This window comes from Bubalus kerabau, chromosome 4, assembly GCF_029407905.1.
Source record: "Bubalus kerabau isolate K-KA32 ecotype Philippines breed swamp buffalo chromosome 4, PCC_UOA_SB_1v2, whole genome shotgun sequence".
Lineage (NCBI taxonomy): Eukaryota > Metazoa > Chordata > Mammalia > Artiodactyla > Bovidae > Bubalus > Bubalus kerabau.
Window position 1 is genome coordinate 10191302 of NC_073627.1, and position 20686 is coordinate 10211987.

Below are 20686 nucleotides of genomic sequence, written 5' to 3' on the forward strand. Positions count from 1 at the left end.
TGGACATTAGGCTAATACCACTTTTCTTTATTTTTAATAGGGAGAAAGAACAAGAAACACAAAAAGAGGAACATTTGATGGAAGAAAAGAAAAAGAAAAAGCAGGAAGAAAAGAAAAAGAAGGAAGGTGCTCAGAAAAAGGTTTGGCTAGAGTCCTACTCCATTGTTTCTGTAGCCACTCTGTGTCTCACTGTGTTATCGTGGCCATTACACTACAGAGGTTCAGGTTAATACTTGTGAAATTCCGTATGCTCAATCTATGGAGAAGGAAATGCAACCCACTCCAGTATTCTTGCCTGGAGAATCCCAGGGACAGAGGAGCCTGGTGGGCTGCTGTCTATGGGGTTGCACAGGGTCGGACACGACTGACGCGACTTAGCAGCAGCAGCAGCAGCAGCACGCTCTCTCTAGAGTGCTGGTGACATAGATGAAGGGTGACAACCACAAAATGTCTTTAGAAGAAGCATTAGAGCTGTGTTTTGAAGGATTTTGACTTTACTTTTAGTCACTGGTAGTAAACTGAACTGTCCAAAACAACCATGTGCAAGGCCCATTTAACTGATTTTGTTAGAAAAGCTAGAAATAATATTTGCAGCTTTGGCAAGTGTTCTTTTACGACTTCTATAGTAAATATTACAATTTAAAGTCCTACTGTAATTCTTACCATCAGGCTTGAATTTTAGGGCATTTAATGTACAAATTACACTGTTTACTTTGTTCTTGCCTGATTTAATGTATCTTATAGTTAAAACTGTTTATGTTTTAGTCTGTATTAAAATATAGAGCTTAAATGAGCTTCCAGATAGATTGTTTTGCCTTTGGGTCAATATTGGCACAAAATAGCGTGTAGACAATTATTTTTTCCTAGTAATAAATTTTTTCCTAGTAATAAATTTTAATAAAGTAATTGGGCAAAAACTTGTTTCTAAAGTTTCTAATATTAAAGTCTGCTTATACACTTTCGGTGAATGTGTACATTCTACACAGTGTTCCTAAAGAGTTTTTGATTTTTTTTTTTTTTTTTTTCAGGCTGCTGATCAAAAAACCAAAGGTGAGTTTACTTTATTTTGGGGGGTATATTTTATGGCAATACCAAAGTTTATGATGATGACTTTTTAAAAAATTAGTGGTTAAACACAAAGAATCTAACCCTGCCTTTGAATCTGTTTTTTACAATTCACTGTGAAATTCCTCACTTATCACTGGTTTTACATCTGCATTTAGTTAGCATATGCTTAATCTAAAATGCTTAATGTTATATTAGGACACATGTGTCTTTTTCAGTTATGGCTTCCTAAGGGTATATGCCCGGTAGTGGGGTTGGATCATGTGGTAATTTTATTCCTAGTTTTTTTAAGGACTCTCCTCCATACTGTTCTCCATAGTGGCTGTATCATTTTGCATTCCCACCAACAGTGCAAGAGGATTCCCTTTTCTCCATACCTTCTCCAGCTTTTATTGTTTGTAGATTTTTTGATGCTGACCATTCTGAAGGGTGTGAGGTGATGCCTCATTGTAGTTTTGATTTGCATTTCCCTAATTATGAGATGTTGAGCATTGAAATATACACATTACCGTATGTAAAATTTGGAAATTTGCTGTTTGATACCTGGTGGTCTGTGACAACCTGGAGGGGTGGGATGGAGTGGGAGACAGGAGGGAAGTTCAAGAGGGAGGGGACATACACATGTCCCCTTAGGGTGAGTGCGTTCCCTGTGGGTGACTGTGGCTGAGTCATGTTGATATATGGCAGAAACCAATGCAATACTGTAAAGCAACTATCCTCCAATTAAAAGTAAAGAATTTAAAAAATATATATATTACATTAGCTTTCGAAACAATGCTTTATGATTTTCCTTTTGATTTGATTTCCACCAACAAGGATTAAACCTATAACATTGATCCAGTTTGCGTAAGAACAACCAAAGGATACTGAATTTCTTTAAAGCTTCAACTTTCTCTTTGCCAACTATTACAATAAAAAGAGATATATTCTTTCTGTATTCATCTCTCTTTGCTTATAAATGTGTGAAAGGTTTCCTTTTTATTCTCCAAGCCCAGAATTGGCATTGGTTGTCCTGACGGGTGTGAGCAGGAACGCATGTGGCTCTCACAGTACCCGGGGCGTCTCTGCCCCATGCTGGTGGGCCGGCAGAAGGGAAGCCATTCTCGAAGCCTCCTCACTTGGTGCTTGACGTGCTTGGGGACTGTCCAGTGCTGGGGAGCGAACGCAGGACTCACAGTCACCAGCTGTGTCTAATTTGGGGCAAGGCACTTCATGTCTTTAAGCCTCAGGTATCTCATACTTACCATGAGAAGGGCAAGGGGTGAGTGTTCACACCTTGCAGAGCTGTCCTGAGATCTACACGGCTAGGGCTCAGTGCCGGGCACGGAGCTTGTGCTTCCTAGAGGTTGGCTGTGGTTAATTGTAAGTTGCTGTTTCTGTTGGACCGTCACGTGTAACTGTAGGTGCAGACACGTGCTCCACTTTTGCCTGGCATTTGTAGTTTTCCACGTAGAGTTTACATCATCTCATTTGAACTTCATGATTGAACAGGGCAGGTGTTAGTTGACAATGAAGAAACCATGGCCGACAGAGGGACTTGACGTGGCTTGCTCTTGGCCGCGACTTAGCGCGAGGACAGGCCTCGAGGGAGCCTGGGTGTCTGACCCCAGCGTGGTTGCCTCGGAGCTCTCCTGGCAGAGCCATGGTAAGAGATGGATTTCATGTAAATGAACATTTAAAGACAGCATAGTTTTCAAAAAGGACGTTTTGTCTCTCACGCTGTCAGTGGTTGTGTGAATTTACAAAACACTGGTCAGAAGGGCCTAAAAGGCGTGCGGTCTGTGGTTGTTTTGAAATTATGATCTTGAAAAAGAAATAATGGTTTCTTATCATTATCATTTAAAAGTGCAAAATTATTGCTCTGAATTACCCATTTCCTTTTTTTTTTTTTAACGTTTTGAGCAGTTTTTACGCCTGGATCGAGAGCCAGCCGGCTGTTCCGCTGCCGCTGCCGCTGTCTTCTCTTGCGCTAGTGACAGACGGCTTACGATTGTACAGTGATCGTGAATTACATTGTCCCGCCACTGTACACAGAGTTAGTATTTTCTATTACTGTTCTGATGAGTATTTTCATTGCTGACTCCAAACCCTACTGGGTTTTTATCTTCTCCTTTTATCCTTTCTAAAATACTGCTCCTTTGGGTACAATTTGTCAGTAACTGTACTAACTATAACCAGCCTCAGAACAGAACATAATGATTATTAACATCCTTCTAAACAACAGGGGGAAAAATGCTTTTTTAAATTATGAATAACAGTGCTGCTAGGTAATTCATTAATAAATATTAGCAGCGCCAAGGTCTAAATTTTTCTCATGATCTCCATTATTACTCGTTCCACTCAAAATTAACTGCCTAAAAAAATTAATAAATAAACTGCCTGCGAGGTGGTGGTTCTGAGTTTCCAACCGGACCTGTGTGTCAGATAACACAAGCTTGGCCTGATTGAGTGTTGAAATACACTATACGAATAGTACGGGTGCCCACACAGAGCACAGACCTGCTTTGCTAACCGTCTGGCATTTTCCTGTCTTTCCCCTGCTCTAGAGTCTGTAGCCAGAGGGGTAGACCCGCGTTTGCCTTAGGCCCTCTCACGCCCCCAGCTCCTCGGAGGCCTGAGACCAGCACCCTCACCAGCAACGGCTTTGAGACGCACCCTGTCTGTGAATTGGTTCCAGTCGTGGTCGGTGCTGTCTGCCGTGTCCACGAGTAAACCGAAGCCCTGAGAGTTTGCCCAGTGTCCCCAAAAGCATATAACTGCTCAGTGGCAGGGCTGACGTGCCCAGAATCTTCCTGAACTTGCAGCATCCAGGAAGGGCACACAGCAGACATTTCACCCAGCATCGACTGTATGTCAGTACCTACCATGCTCCAGAACAGTCCTGTATCGGGAAAGGGATGCTCAGCGCTCCTGAGGAGCAGGGCAGGGTCAGTCCCGCCTCTGCTTACAGAGGCAGGTCTCCGACCTCCTGGCCAGATGTGAGGCCCCTGCAGAGTCAGCAGGAGTCAGAGAGCGCTGCCGTCACCACACGGCAGCACCCAGGAGGGCCAGGGCCCAGTTACTGGAATGTAGGAAAGAGTTTAACAATTTGAGTGAGTCCAGGAGTTGAATACTCTTATGCGAGAGGCTACAGTTATAAATAAGGTGATATAATACAGTGAGTCAGTTAGCATAGTAGAAGTTTGAGTTGATTTATTTTGATAATTAGCTCAAACGGGACCAAGTCAATTAGTAAGTGCCATGCTCTCTGACATTGCACATGGCATAAACAGCAGTGTTAGTAGAGCAGTGCCTCCGCTACTTAGCATCATGTTTGACTTAACTTTCTCAGTAACTGAAACTTAACCTCTTTTAAGTTTTGATTTATTTTAAACATTTTCAGAGAACTTTTTATATGTTATACACATACCTATATTATCAGTTCAGTTCAGTTGCTCAGTCCGACTCTTTGCGACTCCATGGACTGCAGCATGCCAGGCTTCCCTGTCCATCACCAATTCCCAAAGCTTGCTCAAACTCATATCCACTGAGTCAGTGATGCCATCCAACCATCTTATCCTCTGTCGTCCCCTTCTCCTCCTGCCTTCAATCTTTCCCAACATCAGGGTCTTTTCCAATGACTCACTCCTTCACATCAGGTAGCCAAAGTGTTGGAGTTTCAGCTTCAGCATCAGCCCTTCCAATGAATATTCAGGACTGATTTCCTTTAGGATACACTGGTTTGATCTCCTTGCGGTCCAAGGGACTCTCAAGAGTCTTCTCCAAAACCACAGTTCAAAAGCATCAATTCTTCGGTGCTCAGTTTTCTTTATAGTCCAACTCTCAAGTCCATACATGACCACTGGAAAAACCATAGCTTTTACTAGATGGACCATTGTTGGCAAAGTAATGTCTCTGCTTTTTAATATGCTGACTAGGTTAGTCATAGATTTTCTTCTAAGGAGCAAGCGTCTTTTAATTTCATGGCTGCAGTGACCATCTGCAGTGACTTTAAGATCAGATCAGATCAGTTGCTCAGTCGTGTCTGACTCTTTGCAACCCCATGAATTGCAGCAGGCCAGGCCTCCCTGTCCATCACCAACTCCCGGAGTTCACTCAGACTCACGTCCATCGAGTCAGTGATGCCATCCAGCCATCTCATCCTCTGTCGTCCCCTTCTCCTCCTGCCCCCAATCCCTCCCAGCATCAGAGTCTTTTCCAATGAGTCAGCTCTTCGCATGAGGTGGCCAAAGTACTGGAGTTTCAGCTTTAGCATCAGTCCTTCCAAAGAACACCCAGGGCTGATCTCCTTCAGAATGGACTGGTTGGATCTCCTTGCAGTCCAAGGGACTCTCAAGAGTCTTCTCCAACACCACACTTCAAAAGCATCAATTCTTCAGTGCTCAGCCTTCTTCACAGTCCAACTCTCAGATCCATACATGACCACAGGAAAAACCATAGCCTTGACTAGACGAACCTTTGTTGGCAAAGTAATGTCTCTGCTTTTGAATATGCTATCTAGGTTGGTCATAACTTTCCTTCCAAGGAGTAAGTGTCTTTTAATTTCATGGCTGCAGTCACCATCTGCAGTGATTTTGGAGCCCCCCAAAATAAAGTCTGACACTGTTTCCACTGTTTCCCCATCTATTTCCCATGAAGTGATGGGACTGGATCCCATGATCTTCGTTTTCTGAATGTTGAGCTTTAAGCCAACTTTTTCGCTCTCCACTTTCACTTTCATCAAGAGGCTTTTGAGTTCCTCTTCACTTTCTGCCATAAGGGTGGTGTCATCTGCGTATCTGAGGTTATTGATATTTCTCCTGGCAATCTTGATTCCAGCTTGTGTTTCTTCCAGTCCAGCGTTTCTCATGATGTACTCTGCATATAAGTTAAATAAGCAGGGTGGCAATATACAGCCTTGACGTACTCCTTTTCCTATTTGGAACCAGTCTGTTGTTCCATGTCCAGTTCTAACTGTTGCTTCCTGACCTGCATACAGATTTCTCAAGAGGCAGATCAGGTGGTCTGGTATTCCCATCTCTTTCAGAATTTTCCAGTTTATTGTGATCCACATAGTCAAAGGCTTTGGCGTAGTCAATAAAGCAGAAATAGATGCTTTTCTGGAACTCTCTTGCTTTTTCCATGATCCAGTGGATGTTGGCAATTTGATCTCTGGTTCCTCTGCCTTTTCTAAAACCAGCTTCAATATCTGGAAGTTCACGGTTCACATATTTCTAAAGCCTGGCTTGGAGAATTTTGAGCATTACTTTACTAGCGTGTGAGATGAGTGCAATTGTGCGGTAGTTTGAGCATTCTTTGGCATTGCCTTTCTTTGGGATTGGAATGAAAACTGACCTTTTCCAGTCCTGTGGCCACTGCTGAGTTTTCCAAATTTGCTGACATATTGAGTGCAGCACTTTCACAGCATCATCTTTCAGGATTTGAAATAGCTCAAGTGGAATTCCATCACCTCCACTAGCTTTGTTCGTAGTGATGCTTTCTAAGGCCCACTTGACTTCACATTCCAGGATGTCTGGCTCTAGGTCAGTGATCACACCATCGTGATTATCTGGGCCGTGAAGATCTTTTTTGTATAGTTCTTCTGTGTGTTCTTGCCACCCCTTCTTCATATCTTCTGCTTCTGTTAGATCCATACCGTTTCTGTCCTTTATTGTGCCCATCTTTGCATGAAATGTTCCCTTGGTATCTCTAATTTTCTCAAGATTTCTAGTCTTTCCCATTCTATTGTTTTCCTCTATTTCTTTGCATTGATCACTGGGGAAGGCTTTCTTATACCTCTCCTTGCTATTCTTTGGAACTCTGCATTCAAATGGGTGTAATCTTTCCTTTTTTCCCTTGCCTTTAGCTCCTCTTCTTTTCTCAGCGATTTGTAAGGCCTCCTCAGACAACCATTTTCCTTTTATGCATTTCTTTTTATTGGGGATGGTCTTGATACCTGCCTTCTGTACAATGTCACAAACCTCCGTCCATAGTTATTCAGGCACTCTGTCAGATCTAATCCCTTGAATCTATTTGTCACTTGCACTGTATAATCGTGAGGGATTTGATTTGGGTCATACCTGAATGGTCTAGTGGTTTTCCCTACTTTCTTCAATTTAAGTCTGAATTTGGCATTATACCTTTCTGCTTTCTCCTAGAGAGTAGCCTAATCCATTCTTGATAGATCAGTCTTCATTATAGCTTTAATTATGCTTTAAAAGTTTTTTTATATCAAGCTATAGCCATTGGACTTGAACTATGAATCTTCATTTAAAAGACAGATGGAGAAGGGAACCTCACTGGAGTCTCTCATTTGCTAATACATAGTGTGCTGCTTCTCCTCCCCACTCCTGTCTGGAAACTTGGTGTCTAGAAATTCTGCTCTACAAAATTATAAATAAAATGTTGTCTCTGTTTTTCCAAATCCTGATTAGCAGTGTCTTCGTTAAGGTCATTTTGTTTTTACGATTCAGGCAAGCGAGTGGGTTCAGAGGAAAATGTGCCGCGAGCGCTGGCGCCTCATCCGCCAGTGCCTCTGCCTGGTCCAGCTCTGGAGCTCTTTACGCAGGCAGAGCGTTCACCCGCACCTTTCCCGGTTCCTCCCCCTCTGCCCCCTGAGTGCCCTGTAGGAATCCGAGCCTGTTTCTGTGACTGGGATTCTCCTCCTCCAGTGCTTTCTAGTCTTTGGTGGTGGTAGTTTTAACCATCCTTTCCTTACGTTTCTTCTTGTGATGAAAAATGTAAGTAATATTAGTATATTCTCAGTGTTTCTAAAAAGAAGTTAAAGTTCGCGTGAAGTCCCTCCGTGTTGAGAGATCTAGCTGTTAACATTTTGTTGACCATCCTTGAAAGCATCTCTCTCTATATACATAAATTGCACTGCATTTTATATGGACTCTCTGCTGCCTCCCCTGATTAAACCCTTCCCTGTCCCCTGCCCCTCAGGGAGCTGCACTAAACAACTTGAAAACCTCTGTATAAGTCTGTTCAGAAACAGAGCAGTCCTTTGTAAATTCTGCTAAACATTGCCTTTGCGTTGGTGACCAGTGAAAGAGCCAGCTGAACACCATGCCTCAGTGAGACCCTGGATGTTCTCATTGTTGGGGAAAGGGAATCAGATACATTCCTGTTTTGTTTGTTTGTTTGTTTATCATCCTGTTTTGAAACACCATTAACTTGTGTCTTATATACGTGCTGTAGAGTAGCTAATGTCTAAGTTTTGGACAGTTTATAATGGGTTTTGCTTCAGTAATCATTAATCTCTTCTTTATCTGAGGTACTGCCCTTAATTTGGGCTGAGAAAATAATAGCTTTATGATGTGATGACCTTATGAGTCTAAATTTTCTTATGTCTTCTGGGTTTTTTCATGGATTTAAAGGGTTTTTTTTTTTTTAAGGATTAACTATAATTATACTCATAAATGCGAAGTGAATTTAATTTAGTGGTTTTAGCCAGATTTTCTCAAGTTCATAAAATAGAAAGATAAGGTTTCATACAAAAAGTTCAGAGTTAATTATATCATGTATAAAAGTGAATATCTTGATGACCCAACATGGCTCAAACTCCTCATGTTTAATGATTCATGGTTTTGAGTCATATACTTTTAAAAATTCATACATTTTAATTAGTTTCCTAATCTTGCTCAGAAGGACTATACGTTTTGCAATCAGGTATTTGGCTTCACTGTGCATTCAGTTTCTAATTGTTAATTTTAAGCAAACTTTTATATGCTTTTGTTAATGTAAATCAATTGAAAGCATATTCTTTCAGTGCCTTATGTTGATTTTTGTTTTTCTGTTGTTGTTGTTGCCCACGAGGCTAGTGGGATCTTGGTTCCCGGACCAGGGACTGAACCTGCACTCTCAGCAGTTAAAGCACAGAGGCCTAAGCACTGGACTGCCGGGGAATTCCCTAAACATATATTTATAAATCCCTTTCATTCAACATGAATGCAAAGTGGTGAGAATTGAGGTTTAAAGTGTGCCTTCTGATTTCATAGTCAGATATGGATAAAAATAAACAGAAAAGAACCCACATTTCTGCACCTCGCCAATTAGGTGGCACTTTTTTTTAGCTGAAGCAGTTTATTACCATTTGCTCAGTCTTTCAGGGGTCTTAACACAATTATCAGCAGTTAGTATTTATAAAGCAGCAGATCTGTGTTTTCCTGAGTTAATAAAATTGGCCAAATTCCTTGAATTTACATGTATTCACGTTCACATCCACATAACCAAAGCAGATACCATTTTGAGTATATGAATTACTCTTAAAAGCAGCATCTGAAAGTCTAGTCAGCATGATATTTTCTGTAAAATATGGCATTTTACTTGCCTATCTACAAAATTAATAAAATCTTAGAGCTTGAAGGATCCTTAGAGATTATCCAACTCCTGTGTTAGATGGGAAATGAGATTCAAAGAGGTGAAATGATTTGTACAAGTTTTGACAGCTAGTTAGTAACAAAACTGGAACTAGAATCTTCACCTTCTGGTTGTCAATTATATAGTTTTCCCCATATGAAGGTCCTGGAGATGTAGATACTGTGTATCTATCGTCAGTACTATATCAGTTAAAAAAATAACTTAGGACATTTTCAAATAAGGCTGAAAAAATTCCTAAGAGATTTGTTATGTGAGGGATCTTTATAGGATGTTATCTTACAGGATTTTTAACATTAGCTATGGCGTGCTGCGATTCATGGGGTCACAAAGAGTGGGACACGACTGAGCGACTGATCTGATCTGATCTGATGTCATTCTTCAGCTGTGTTGTTCTATGTTTAAAGGAATTATTTAATTTTACTATTAAATCCCTAGGGAAAGGAAGATATAATAAATGCACAAACATTTTTTTCCGTGGGAACAAAAGAAAGTGTATTAAGCTGTGGTATCTTTCCCCTAAATATGTAGGCAATTTAAACAGATAAAAATTATTAGGAAAAAAAAAACTAAGAGATTTTATACACACACACACACACATACACACACATATACATACATGCACACACACATATACTTTCTTGATCAAATTTTAGAGGAAAGGAAGTAAACCTGGTGATAATTTATGTTTTCTTTTACAAGTCCCTTTAACTGCATCTTCTGCATAGGCCTCAGGTGACCTGAAAGTCCACATCTCTGTTCAGCATAGTTTCCCTGACACATTAAACATAAAAGACAGTCTCCAGGCATAAAGTTATAATTTATAGCTCTAAGGGAAGCTTGCAATCTGCTTTCTGAGAAGTAATTTGTTTACCCAGATTGCTTCTTTTTTTTTTGCAAGAGTTTTATTGGGTTATAGTTGACACACAGTAAACTGCGTGTATTTAAAGAGAACAGTTTAATAAACATTGGCTTGTGCACACCTGTGAAACCGTTCCCGAAATCAAGATAGCACCCATCGTCCCTGAAAGCACCCCTGTGCCCTCTCCCAACCCACCTCTCCTTCCTCTTTCCTCCCTCTCTCCTCAGTCTCTGGACAGACACTGGTCTGCTTTCTGTCACCACAGGAGGTTTCCTAGACTGCTACATGAACAGAGTCATGCCACGTGCCCCTTGGCTGCTCTCACTCAGCCTGATCTCATGACTGCCATCCCCGTTACTGCATCAGGAGGTCATTCCCTTTTATTGCTGAGTAGTATTCCAGTGTTTGAATTTTTCACAGTTTCTTTATCCATTCCTCTGTTCATGGACATTTGAGTTGTTTTCAGTTTTTAGCCATGATAAAATAAAGTGCCTGTGCACATTCATATGCCAGTCTCTATATGAATGAATGTCCTTTCGTTTTCCTTTGGTAAATGCCTGGGAGTAGAATGGCTGGATCTTCTGGTAGATAGGTGTTTGACTTTTCAAGAAACTGCAGAACTTTTCCACAGTGATTGTCTCATTTCACAGTTCTTTGAATCCTCATCAACACTTGGAAAGTCAGTCTTCACAATTTTAGCCTTTCTAATAGATGTGGTATTTCTTTGTGGGTTTGATTTGCATTTCCCTAATGGCTAATGATGTTGGACATTACCTTTATGTGCATTTTTGCCATTTGTGTATCTTCTTTGGTGAATGTATATTCTAATATTTTGCCGCTACTTTCTTGCTCTTTGGCTCTAGATTGGTTTATAATATTAAACTGGCCTCTAGAGTTGGGCAGAAAGTCCCATCAGTGCAGCTTAGTTTTTTGCATACCTCAGTCATTTCCCCTTTTTTTCTGTGTGTGCAGTTATTTCTATGATAGTTATATCAATAAATATGCACTTCCAGTGTGATCACATTTTACTCAGCTTTTGACATACCTACTAAAGATTGCATTAATAAATGAGCTAAATATTAGTCACATTATATTACCTAGAGTTGTCAAGTTAGTTCACTAATTAACTTGATAGTTTATAAATACCTAGCAGACAGCAGAGATAAGGTCTCTGTGCACAAGCCAATGTTTATTAAACTGTTCTCTTTAAATACACGCAGTTTACTGTGTGTTCTCAAATAAAGATACTAATAGTAGGCGTTAACTACATAAGCAATGGATTTATAAACAAGTGAATGCAATCAAGTGTTCTGGGTGTTGTGTTTTATTTATCCCCCATCTTCTACCTGAAAAGATGTTAAGTTACATTCATTTGATCATCTTTTCATCCAGTGTTTATATTTCTATAAGAAAAGATAATCTTTAAGGTTATCTTACTAAAAACAAATGAGAAAACTAGGGGAAAGGGCAATACTGACTGAGAGTGAGATAAATACCTGCTGGAGCTGGACCTCCCCCTGCCTGGCGCCTGGCGCCTGGCTTAGCTGTGGACACCAGTATGAGCTGAGATGCTTGTCTCGGTCACCTTAAACCCATCTATCAGGCTTGAGCCTGTCTGACCAAAAAAGAGCCACTGGAGAGTTTTAAGTGGGGGCGTGACAGCATGAGCTTATATTTTAGAAAGATCACTGGAAGTGCCAGATTGAAGATGGATTAAACAGTTGGAGAGAGGGCTAGAGGCAGTGGGTACAGCTAGACCACTGCCTAGTCCAGCCTCCAGATGCTAAGTGGCGAGAGTAGGGAGGAAGGAAGGGTTCATGTTGATAGAATGGGCAGAAGTCAGAGACCAACTGGGCTAGTAACCATTTGATCCAGCAGGTATCTGTTGAACACCTTGTATTTGCCTGGCACCATGCTGTTCACTGTGGGGAGAAAAAGATTTAAAAAATAGCTATTTTTCACACTCTCCTGGGACTTAGAGTCTTGTAGGGAGTGGATGTAAGCGCCAGTCACGATGCTACAGGTGTCGTGACTGACCTCCCCGAAGGAGAGGAACGTTGATCATGAGAGCATAGAACTCAGAAACCTGGATGAGGCTGGGATTAGGAGGGGCGTCTTGAGTGCTGCTTCAGTGAGATCCGAAGGATGACTGGGAACCTAGGCCCGAGAGAGGAAAGAGAGGGCAGAGGGCTCCCCCATACAGAGGGATCAGCGTTCTCACAGAGGCTGGCTGGACCCCAAACAGACTGAAGGCCGCAGAGCCTAGGAGCCATCAGCAAGGAGAGGAGAGGTGGTGGATGGGGACCAAAGTGGTCGGTGAGGACCAGGACGTGAGAGCAGTCTGGAGGCTTCTCAAAATGAGTAGTCAGTGTGGTCGGGTTTTCCTTCCGCCCCCCTGCCTTCTCTGACTACGTGTTGGAGTTGTTAACTGGGGCTCCCTCTTCTGGCAGGTTGTAGGATTCTGCAATTGGAGGGAGAAAAGCAACTCAAGATTAGTGCTATTCCACGATTTATTTATCTTATTGAAGAAGAGTTGATCTAGTGTTTCAAGTGTACAGCAAAGTGGTTGAGTTATACATGTTTTTTTTTCTTTTTCAGATGATTGTCCTTTATAGGTTATTACAAGATACTGAATATAGTTCCCTGTGCTATCCAGCAGGGCCCTGTTATTTATGTTTTATGCGTAGTAGTTTGCATCTGCTAATCCCAAACTCCTAATTTATCTCCCCCTCTGCCCCTTTCCTCTTTGGTAGCCATAAGTTTGTTTGCTATGTCTGTGAGTCTGTTTCTGTTGTGTGAATAAATTCATTCCCACAATTTACTAATTTATTAACACACATGCACGCAACCCTCTTGCACAAGGCAATATGCACGTCCTGGGAGAACACAGGTGAGACAATCCCATGGAAGCCTCTGTTTTATGCGATCTCAGATTCACTGTTTGCTCCTAGAGCTTGTTCTGCTTGGGATGATTCCACACGGAGAGAGAGGAGGTCAGACTTAGACTTGCACACTCCCCAGACTTCTTTACCCTTCGTGTCTGTCCTGTGTGTCGCCTCTTTGAGAAGTGTTTCAAGCGATGGTCCGTATTGAGGTTATAGAAAAGCCAGGGCTTCCCTGGTAGTCCAGTGGTTGAGAATCTGCCTGCCAGTGCAGGGGAAACAGGTTCCACCCCTGATCTGAGAAGAGTCCACATGCCTCGGGGCAGCTCACCCTGTGCAGCTGTGCAGCTCACCCTGCGCACCGCAGCTGCTGAGCCTGTGCCCTCCAGCCTGAGTGCCTAGAGCCTGTGCTCCGCAACAAGAGAAGCCACGGTAATGAGAAGCCCGCACACCGCACCTAGAGTGTACCCCACTGCTCGCCACAAAGAGAGACCCTGCACAGCAACGAAGACCCAGCACAGCCAAAATTAATTAATTAAAAGCCAGTACGTGGTAATTGCTGTATTGGCTGCTTGGCTTTAACAGGCTATTATCAAAGTTTTCTATTTTGATTTTCTGAATTAGCTGGCCAGTGTTTAAAAGAACCTAGAAATGTTTGCCTGTATGACTGATATTACATTTTCTCAGAGTGGAAGAATCCAAGGACCAAAACATGGTGACCTTTTAATGAAATGATTCTTATTGTTAATAGTCATTATTAAAGTAATTCTGCTGTAACATTTGTATTATCCAGTGTGATATATTATGAATAGCATTTAATTCAATTTAATACCTTTTAGAGAGGTAACTGTAATACATTAGAATAGAAAATATCTCTGAACAGCATTTCTCATTAGCAGCAGACACTAAGTTAATGTAGTTAGTAGCTAATGAGTTTGTGCTCATTTTGAGTTGGGCTCTAAAAGTTGCCATGGTGACAGATCAGCCAGAAGCCATCAACAGAACAAACAGAAGGCCACTGTTCTGTATCCCACCGGGACTGCGACAAACACAGCAGATGGACCCTCGTTGCTCTCGCTGTCTTCAGCTCGCATCTCATTGTTCTCAGGGAACTTCTCCCTGCAATGTTTGTTGCTGTGTCGATTGCAGAAGTGATTGTAATAATGAAAATATTCCCTGGAATCTCTGATTGTTTCAGCACAGGAGAATAGTTCTCTTTCATAGTTCCGTTTGCAAATAGTTAACATATGTATTTCACTAAACTTAAAGCTCTGAATGTTAGAGTATATATTCCGAAATGGCTGAAATTAATGCAAGGTTTTAAAATATTTTTCCGTTTCTTGTCATTTTGTGGTGTCTGTGCATAAGAGAAATTCTTTGCTTTATCGTACAAAAACTTACTGTCTTAAGTACTTACTGTCTTAAGTACTAAGACACCATCAATTATAGGTAGAACATAATGGAAATTCCCTGGCAGTCCAGTGACTAGGGCTCCAAGCCTTCACTACCTAGGGTGCCGGTTCATCCCTCACTAGAGAGCTAAGATCCCGTCAGTCGAGCAGTGTGGTGGTGGTGGGGGGGGGGGGGGGTGGGGGAGGGATATATATATATATATATATGGCATACCATGGATTTAATACTGTCTTATTGATGGAGTTGGCAGGTGAATGAGCAAACTATATTAAGTTTATACACCAGTTGTAAGATGCATCCAAATTTCAGAAGCAAGACGTGTTGAAATGTGTAGGTTAAAAGGTCCCTCTAGTTAACATTTACCTATAAAAGCTTACTTTTAAAATATACCTCTCTAATCCATTGCATGACTGCTTGTCAGTGTACCTTAGACTAATGGAGGTAGCCTGTGAGACTTTAATCCAGGTGTATGTAGGTAAGTCCCATTATAGGAAATGCTGTTAGAAGGGAACAGTTGTTGAATATCTAGCTCATAGCATATACTGTGATGCTGTCTAGGTGAGTGAAAGATTGAAATGTACTGCTTGCTGGGGGCGGGGGAGTGGATTGTGCTCTTCACCAAAGCTGCACTGAAGGATATAGAAACCACTCTAGCTATATTAAGGAGAAATGAGTTTAGGTGCAGAGAATTGGGTGCTTATACAGTCACTGGAGGGAGAGCGTGCCCTAGGCTGGGAGGCAGGTATGACTCCCCAGAGGGCCCTCCAGAAGAGCTGCTCCCAGGGGAAAAGGCAGGAGGCCCTGCAGGCCTCGCTGACGTCAAGAGCACTGTGTCACTGCCGCAGCCCAGCCTTCAAGAAGCTGCCGCTGAGACAGTGAATTGGAACCGGGACCCCGTGCAAAAGCCTCCACCATCTCCAGGGCGGTGCTCACACTCGGAGCTGGGACAGTGGACAGAGGGCACTCAGGTCACTGCTGGATCCTTGCAGCTGTGGCCTGGCCCCTGCTGGCCCGTGGTTGGTGTGCTGGTCGGTGGGGGGCTCTTGTAAGGCTTTTAAAATGCCAGGATGGCTGTTCATTAGCTCACAGCTCCTGGCTCTGGGGCCCATACAGTCAGTTCTTGATCAAGGTCACCTGTTTGTGGAGTTTAAACAACCAGTTGCAGTCACAGCATCCTGGACTCTCCATGAGTTTGTAATCAGAGGAGCCTGTCCTCGCAGAACTTCTGCCCGAAACTGGAGGCTCCAGGCTTGTCTGTGCCCTGCAGCGAGGACTACAGGGTCGCCCTCCACCAGGCTGCCCCCGAGTGCTCTTCCGGCCAGTGGCCAAGCGATGGGATCCAGAATGCCTACAAAGACTCCACCTGCCTCTCCAGCCTGGCATCCAGGAGCCCTCCCCTGAGCGCTGAACTCCAGCCTCACCAGCCTTGTCTCAGGCCTTCAAGGCATGGAAGTGTTTTCCCATTTCAAGATCTTCCCATGCCCGGTCCAGGCTGGTTGGGAGTGAGCTTGCAGACAAGCTCTGCTGGCCCGGCTTAGCGGTCACTTCCTCAGCGGAGCTTTCTCTGAGTCCCTAACCCCAGTGAGGTTCTTTTGTCCTACATGTTTATCATGCGTGGGGCAGCTTGTAACTGTTTACTTGTGGAATCATTACTTGTGGAATCATTTTTAAGTTTGTATCTTACAGGAACTATATCTGTTTTCCTCAATGCACTCAGTGCCTGGCACAAAATAGGCACTCATTAAATATTTCCTAAATAAGTAAATTTAGAGAGGATAAATGAGGATAGTGACACCTGTGGGGGTGACGCTGGTGGCAGACAGCAGGAAGAAAGTCAGCTTTAGCCCCGTGTACCCTGCCCGGCTTTCCTCGTTTTCCACAGCACTTAGCACCTTCTAGTGACCACTTAGCTTAATAGGCACCTTGTTCATCAGTCGTCTCCCCCTGCTAAGATGTGAGCAAAGGGCCTGGGGAGGTGGGAGTCCACATTTGTGTCCACTGGAAGGTCCCAGCACATGGAGCTGGGCTCTGGAAAGCCTTCGTGTGTGTAAATGGATGAGTAGCTTTGGTCTCAGTACCTACAGTCCCAGTAAGAGACTGAGAGAAGGATTTGGAAAAGGCAGGGAAAGCTTGAAACAGGGTAATGGGGCTTTGGGCAGACTGTGGTAGATTACAAGAGGAACGTTAGCAGCAGTAGGAGCTTGGCTTTGAATCGCTTAAGTAGGAACAGAACCCGTCAGCTTTCTGAGCCTGCAACTTTAGGCAGTCTGGAAACCAGACTGAAGTTTGGGATGATTCAGAGCTGTGGATAGCATAGTGAAAGGAAGCCCAGGGGGCCTGGGTGGGGGTGGGGGGTCCAGATGGCAGTACTGGCCGCTCAGGCCGTGGAAAATGACTAGAGAAGCAGAAGACAGGACTGGGGAGTCCAGAGTGGAATAAAAGTTAAGCAGTCTGGGTCAGCAGGGCAGTGCCTTCTGTCTTGGTCTCCTAGAGATGGCAGAGTGTAGTGCCAAAGCTTAGTCCCCCAGGGCACTCAAGGGACAGTCTGAACTTCCTGCCAGTACAGTGGCCGGTTGTTTTGGAAAAGCAGTCGTAGGAATTTTTAAACTATTTGGACTCTGGTGTGACAATATCCTCTGAGATTTTTACCCGAAAGCAGGAAACTCTTTCTTGGAAAGAAAATTTGTTGAAAGGACTTGCTGTCTTATATAAGGATTTAACGTCCTGCTTTTTCACCAGCAGGTGTCAGCCTCACATAACACTGAGCTTGCTGGAAGGTCTTTGTTTGCTATACAGTTATTCACTGGCTGCCGTTCTAATTTTTTTTTCCTAAATAAGACAAATCATTTGTTGCCGATCCATATAAATCAAGCTACAATTCCCCTTGCCTTAATGCGTTCTACTGTGAAAATTGTGATGTGTAGGGTGGACTGGTCTGTGGACCCTTAGATCTGGGCCCGTTTGAGAAGAGGAACATTAGGATTGCTTCGACACGCTAGCCATACATCTTTGGGGAGTGATAGATGGAAAATTTTGGCTCTAAAGAGCATGCGTGGCTAGTCAAAACCTGACCGTTTGATTTATCTATAAGAACAGATCCAGATTTTAAGATTTTCAATCAGTTGAGATTGTTAGTTGCCTGATAGTAGTAGCAACATTTTAGGATTTAAAAACAAATAGGTGAGATTACTTAATATTTTTAATTCAACATATTTAAAAAATTTTTATCATTTCAATGCGAGATCAAGATAAAAATGAATGAGATTTTTGTGCACTGACTCTTTGAAATGCATGTGAGTGTACCAGCGCACATCTGGGTTCTCACATCGCGTGCTCCCCGGCCACGTGGCTAGTGGCTGCCACATTAATATGGGCAGTGCAGACTTGGGCCTCACGGGCTCTGTGTGGGCGAGGGGAGGACGGGGTGGGTCCTTAGGTTCCTGTTGCTTCTGAGTCCTTGCCAGTTGTTTCCTCCAGGTTTTGTGTTTGGGTAGGTTTTCTTTGTTTCCAGCCTTTGAACAGACCGGATGGATGGCAGGTGGAAGCACCTTGACTTTGGTAGTAGCTGGCCAGCCAGTGTCTGTTATGACAAAAGAGAAATGGGGTCTTGTAACAAGGGCAGGTAGAACTCTTTCTCTCTCTTTTTTTTTTTTTTTTTTGTCTTTTTAACTAATAGACTCTGTTTTCTATTTTTTTAAGAGCAGTTTTAGGTTTACAGAGAGACTGAGCAGAAAATAAAAAGTTCCCACATGTTCCATCTCTCCACCCGCAACCCACTCCCCATTTCCCCTGTGCTTGACATCTTGCCTTGGTGTCAGGCCTTTGTTACAGCTTTTGAACCAGTATTGATAGTTATTATTAACTAAAGTCCACAGTTTCCCTGTGAGTTCACGCTCTGTGTGTACAGTTTGATGGGTTTTCAAATGCCTAACGTTGTGTGTCCACTGTTAGAGAATCCCACTATTACTCTCTGTCACCCACTGCCATCACACCACATGCCCACTCTTACAGGACCACCGTGCCATTCCCCACCCCTAGATGACTCCCGCACCCAGCCTGAGCATCCCTCCCCCCCGCCCCAGGCCCCTCTCAACCACTGAAGAAGCCCTTATGGTCTCTGTAGTTTTGCCTTTTCCCAGAACTTTCTATGGTAGGAATCAGAGCATGTGGCCTTTCCAGACTGGCTTCTTTTACCTGATAATATGCATTTAATGTTCCTCCATTTCTTTTTTCATGGATTGAGAGCTCATTTCTTTTTAACACTAACAGTCCATTGTATGGCTATACCACAGTCTGTTTTATCTGCTCGCCTATAGAAGAATATCTTGGTTGCTTCCAGTTTGGGGCCATTATGAATAAAACTGCTATAAACATTCCTGTAGAGGGTTTTGTGTGCAGACATAAGCTTTTCACTCATTTGGGTAAATACTTAGGTACTGCTGCCACCTTAATTAGCTAAAAGCCAATGTCAGGAAAAAATATATTTGAAAATATATTTGAAGGTCCCCTTTACATTTAAAATCACCCTATAATAGATTTTATCACTTTCTTTAAAAAAGAAAAAAAAAGAAAAAAAAAATATATATATATATATTTATATAATGGATGTTCATCTAAGCAATATACCATGCCGAATGCTGTGGCAAATACAGGGAACTGTGAATGTTCCGGAAGCACCTGGATTTCCCTGGCTGAGTCAGGGAAGGTTCTCAAGGGAAGTAACATTTAATCTGATATTTAAAGAATGACTAGGAATTACTATGTTTTGTTGAATCTTGAGATATGATCAACTGCTTTATGCATTATTTTGTTGCTCAGACGGTTAAGAATCTGCCTGCAAAGCAAGAGATGCAGGTTCGATCCCTGGGTCAGGAAGAACCCCTAAAACACTGCCGAGGTGAGAAAGCTGATGAGTGTTTGGGACATGCTGTCTTTGAAGTGCCCATTAAGACATCGATGTCCATATCCATGGTGATATCCAGTGGCCCTCCAGGGCTTAGACCATCACCACAGGATTGATGAATGAAGCGGGAGTAGATAGATGACCCAGGATGAGAGTTTGCAGCAGAACTTCAGAGAAGGAGGAAGCAGCCTGTCACTGGGAGCAGGAAAGAGTGGCTGCAGAGGTCAGAGGAACTCTGAGAACGGACTTCCAGCATCGTGAAGGCCGAAGAAGAGAGGCTCAGGGGGGTCAGAGTGGTCACCGCCAATACACAACCGAGGGGCAAGCAGACAAAGCTCGGGGGGCCATAGGGTTTCAGCATCAAAGAGGGAGAGGAGCTGGGTGGGAGGCCCAGGGCAGGTGAGGAAGCAGGACTTCAGGAAGTGTGCAGGAGGAGAGGGGACCCGTCGGAGGTGGCTGTCAGGGGATGTGGGGTTGAGGCGAGCAGGAGCGCCACTGTCAGGGGAGAGCACCGGTGTGGGCCTGTTCACGTGCCGACCAGGAGGAGCTGGTGGCAGGGCGGCCACATCCCTGGGCAGGTTACTGGCTGGAAATGTTCTCTCCTCTACTCCACACATGAACATGGGGGCCGGATTTCTCTTCTGTGCACTCAGCGATGTCCATCTGCTAATCTCTGGAAGAAAAAAATGTGTCTGTGTGTGTTAGTTGCTCATTTGTGTCCCATTCTTTGCGACCCCATGGATTTGGCCTGCCAGGCTCCTTTGTCCATGGAATTTTCCAGACAAGAATACCGGAGAGAGTTGCCATTCTCTACCCCAGGGGATCTTCCCGACCCAGGGATTTAATCTGGATCTCCTGCATTGCAGGCAGATTCTTTACTGTCTGCCTGGAAGAAAAAATATAAATATTTGTAAAACAAAGAATTAATGGAAGACCCAGTCTTCAGCTTTGGGCCTTTCTGTCCGCTCTGGAGAGTGTCATGGTTTGGAGACACTCAGTCCCTGAGACAGGACCCAGAGCTGTGGAGGGAGTCATCTGTATGTCCTGACACCACAGACTGTGAGATGCCCCAGTATTTCATGTGCCGCCCAGAAAAGGACATGCTATCAATGGTAAGACACGTGCCGGTCTTGCAGTCGGGGAAGTAGAGTGCCAGCCTAGGGGGAGAGTAACAGAAGTGTGGGATGGACGGCAACGTGGTGT

General features: G+C 43.4%; 1 protein-coding gene across 3 annotated transcripts in view; it reads left to right on the forward strand.

Annotated features, from left to right (window-relative positions):
• Positions 1 to 20686, forward strand: part of TNRC6C (trinucleotide repeat containing adaptor 6C) — a 113345-nt gene that overhangs the window by 39260 nt on the left and 53399 nt on the right. For all 3 annotated transcript variants that reach the window (XM_055575245.1, XM_055575247.1, XM_055575246.1), the window contains exons 2-3: positions 41 to 140; positions 1029 to 1050. In XM_055575245.1, coding sequence (XP_055431220.1) covers positions 78 to 140; positions 1029 to 1050 — 85 coding nt within the window. In that variant the 5' untranslated portion in view covers positions 41 to 77. The remainder of the gene's footprint in view (positions 1 to 40; positions 141 to 1028; positions 1051 to 20686) is intronic.